Source organism: Eurypyga helias, unplaced genomic scaffold (assembly GCF_000690775.1).
Source record: "Eurypyga helias isolate BGI_N326 unplaced genomic scaffold, ASM69077v1 scaffold10686, whole genome shotgun sequence".
Lineage (NCBI taxonomy): Eukaryota > Metazoa > Chordata > Aves > Eurypygiformes > Eurypygidae > Eurypyga > Eurypyga helias.
In genome coordinates, this window is record NW_010254690.1 from 21,066 (window position 1) to 24,936 (window position 3,871).

A 3,871-nucleotide genomic window follows, 5' to 3' on the forward strand; every position below is an offset into this window, starting at 1 on the left:
GCTGGAAGTGGAAATCTGAGGATCTAACCGTCTGCTCAACATGGATAAAATGAAGGACTTTGTATTTTTGCAGCACTTTGGGCTCTTCTATTGTAGTGTTATTTGTGTTCAATGGACCTTAAGAATCTTAGTGTTTTTCATTGTGTTGAATTGAAGAGTTCTTTACAAATTTCCACCTTCATCTGCCAAGGCCATGGAAGTCAGCAAGATTACATGCAGGAGTGTGTAAAGCTTTGTAGGGCTGGGTCCAGGTTCATGCTAGGCTTATTATCCTGGTCATTAAAATGTTACCATCTCTGCGATAGACTTGGAAAACTCTTAAACAAATCCCAGCAACACCGTAACTGCAGAGGGAGCTTTAGAAAAGGCTATAAATCGGAAAAGATTATAGTAGACATAACATTATTCCTATTGCAAAAGAGACCCAGGGGTCTTTAATGCAGTGTTTTGTGCTATTTTTATGTTTATATCAAACTGAGCACCCGCTTCTCCTGATTTTTATCTACACTGTCAACAATGTGAATAGTGTGATAGATGAGGTTAGTTAAGCAATGATAAGGTCTCTGCAGAAGCCTTATACAAAGTTGCTGAAGACTTCCTTTGTAGTTAAGGTAATGGCTCCTTGTTTTCCTTTCTTGTAGCACTTTACCTAGCCTTGATGCTCCCTACCCCATGCTGGTGTTAGTTGGCCCTCTGGCCTGTGGCAAGAGAGAGCTCACTCATAAGATCTGCAGACAGTTCAACAATTTCTTCAGATACGGGTAAGTTTGCTCCCTAAGTTTGAAAGAACAGCAAGTGATCAAGGCTAAAATTGCTGCTGGTGTGTTTTTCTTTTTTTAAAGAAGTTAAAAGTTAAAGACAACCAATAAATGTTCATTGCTATGCTTTTTATCTCCTCTCAGGGCTTGATTGCCTGAAGTCATCAAATACTTCATTAAAAGAAAAGCTATTAAGATTATCATGTTCTCTTCAAAGGTGAACAGCAGACAAACAAACAGAAACGTGTCATTTGGTGCTTCTTTTATTGATCTTTTCTGTCTATGCTCACTAATGCACCTCAACCTAAGCATCTGTTTAGATATATATGCATTTCTCTTAATTTTTGTCATGTACGTGCATATAAACACATTAGCATGCATGTGCAGACTGCATCCAAAAGATAGGAGATGAAGCAAGTGCAATTGCTGGAGCAGTTTATTATTCTCTGAGTAGTGTTATCAAAGCAAATGTCACCTTTCAGCCTTCACCACCTGCTGGGACGACTAATTCTGAAAGGCCTGCATTACGATCCTCACCACCTTGGGCTCCCTGCGTATTTAGTGGAGAGAAGCTATCTCTTTCCAGGGGAGATTCAGCCTCTGTGAATCACTGCCCTGAGCTATCTGTCTGTTTTCAGCACACAGGAGATAGGAAGTCTGGCTAAGTTAGAAGTCTGTTTAGTCACTGCTAACTGTTGCCTAAAATTAGGTGGTGCAAGGAGTTCCTCTTGCCCACCCATTTCATTCTTCACAGTACCTAACTTTCATAAGTCCTATAGCACACGCTCTTCAGCACAGGTCTGTACTCCTGTTATATTGTCTCTCCTCTGTGTTCTCAATCTTTTTATTATGCTCATTTATCCATGCACTTTTAACCAGACTTTGGCCTTAGTTTCACGTGCATACTGATTGCCCCAGCAGGGCTTGGGCCTGTGTTTGTGCCCTCCTAGGTACTAAGTGGTGAGTTGTAGGAAAGGGACCATGGGCACAGGCATATGTGAGAATGATCCCTCAGATTTTTTAGCATCCCAGGACCATGCTCTGCTTGTTGGTGTCATGTCTAGTGGTAGCTGCCTTCTCTCAACACGATACACCACGGTGAAGGATGTATTTCTGGCTCTGTACTCCAGTTACAGCCACTTGCTGGATTAGATCATTAAACTGGCAAGTTGAAAAGACATTTTAAGAGATGATCTGCGACGGTTATGTGGCTGGAAAAAATGACTTTTTGCTTTTCTTTAAAGCAACAACTATGTTTTGAAATTCTAGATTGGAAATTAGAGACTAATTGAATACCAACTGAAATTTTCCAAGCACTATGTGGTTTTTGTTGTTGTTGGTTTTTTTTAAGAGCACTGTTTTTATACTGTGTATTTTATTTCCTTAAAGTTTTACGCATGGAGGGGGGGGAAGGGAGAGAGAGAGAGAATCTTAACAGAGCAGAAAATTGCAACCATAAAGCAAAGTTGTATTTTAATTATTCATTGGAAATTTAAGCAATTTTATGGCTTACACTTTTAAATTTCAAACATTCCACTCATTAAAAATGTATTTCATGCAAGATACCCTGGCAGGTTGAATGTAGACATGGCCTTACAATTAAAAAAGGTTGGAATGTTTAAGTGTTTCAAAAAATAAAGTGAAATTGGACCCTCAAACCATCTGGCTAGTGCACAGGAGTGACCTTTAATGCTGGATGAGTTCATAATATCTTAAAGAAAATCAGGCCTTTGAAGTGAAATTTTTACAGAGTCCGTGTGTAGCACACTGTTCGCATTTGCCACAGCTTGCTGATAAAATAATGAAGTGTCACCCTCTAATGCTGTAATCGTTAAGATCTGTCAAGCTCTGCATTACAGACTAAACTTCTTCATGGTTTATAGCTCAGCTACCTTGAGTAAATGAACCGAAATGGCCTGGTAGGTGGTATATTTTTTGCCATATTTTCCAGGACAATCCAGCAAAAGTCAGAGAGTTAAAACGTTGTCAGTGTGAATCAATGCCAAAGCTCCACATCCCGCTTTTGTTCCTGTTACCCTACAATGTAAAAATTAAAACCAAAACAGAAGCAAGTAGCAAAATGTAATTTCCTAACATAGAACATGAACCACTGAATACTTTACTCTAAAGTTACTACATGCGTTGACTTAGCTGGGTTTTTTGGGTTTGTTTGGGTTTGTTTTGGGTTGTCATTTTTTTTAGTATTTCACCCTGGAAGTAAACTCACGTATCTGAGGTTTATCCTATTGTCCTTATGTGGTGGCAGGCAATTACTTCTCCTGCCTTGCATTCCACTTATCTCCCTAGTTTCAGGATTGTTTCTCCCCTTACTATTAGGGGTCAGTTTAAAAATTGGTCGTTATATCTCTTTCTTAACCTCACAGTTCAGCCTAACTCCTGGTCTCCTTTTCCATATTTAGGATTCTACTTTATATCATCCACAAGCTGACATAACTGGAAAAAAATGGTTTCATCATTTCTCCGTTACAGGGTGCTGTGACAGCTTCAGTTCAAGCTATCCTGGGTCGGGGGGGATTTATAGCCAAAATGTAATGTTACATTTAAACTGTTTTTTTGTATTTATGGGTTAATCTTTCAAATATGCAGCATTAGTGGTATGATTTGCACCTCTTTATATTTCTCGTATTTCTTCTTTTCTTAAAAATAAAATGATTTGTAGTATTCACCCTTTCCCCCTCTTCCTATTCCGTAGCTGCTTCTATGATTGAAAACAGGTTATTTCTTTATTATACCATATATCTTCCAGCCCCTGTCACACAACCAGGACAGCTTATTTTGGTGAAGAAAACAGACTTGATTACTATTTCGTTTCTCAAGAAGCATTTGACAAAATGGTGAACACAGTAAGTACCTGACTAGTATCCTAGTGGGCCTATTTCCTACTCCCAGAGTGAACTCAACTTTTCTGTCCAGGGCTTATATTATTTTTTTTTTTTTTCATATTAAGCTTGTGTCTGTGTGTGCCTCCTCCTTCACTCACAGTTACGTGGGCATGTTGATACACAGAAACCACACGTTTGTTGTATATTTATGCCATCTTTTCATCTGTATGCAGATCTAGAAGCCGTTAAATGAGGATAATGGTCAGCAGG

At 39.0% G+C, this 3,871-nt stretch overlaps 1 protein-coding gene across 1 annotated transcript in view; it reads left to right on the forward strand.

Annotated features, from left to right (window-relative positions):
- The window catches only part of LRGUK (leucine-rich repeats and guanylate kinase domain containing), a gene marked incomplete at its 3' end in the record, with an annotated part of 47,066 nt that overhangs the window by 19,859 nt on the left and 23,336 nt on the right, over positions 1 to 3,871 (forward strand). The window contains exons 10-11 of the mRNA XM_010153095.1: positions 642 to 761; positions 3,526 to 3,622. Of these exons, the coding sequence (XP_010151397.1) occupies positions 642 to 761; positions 3,526 to 3,622 (217 nt within the window). The remainder of the gene's footprint in view (positions 1 to 641; positions 762 to 3,525; positions 3,623 to 3,871) is intronic.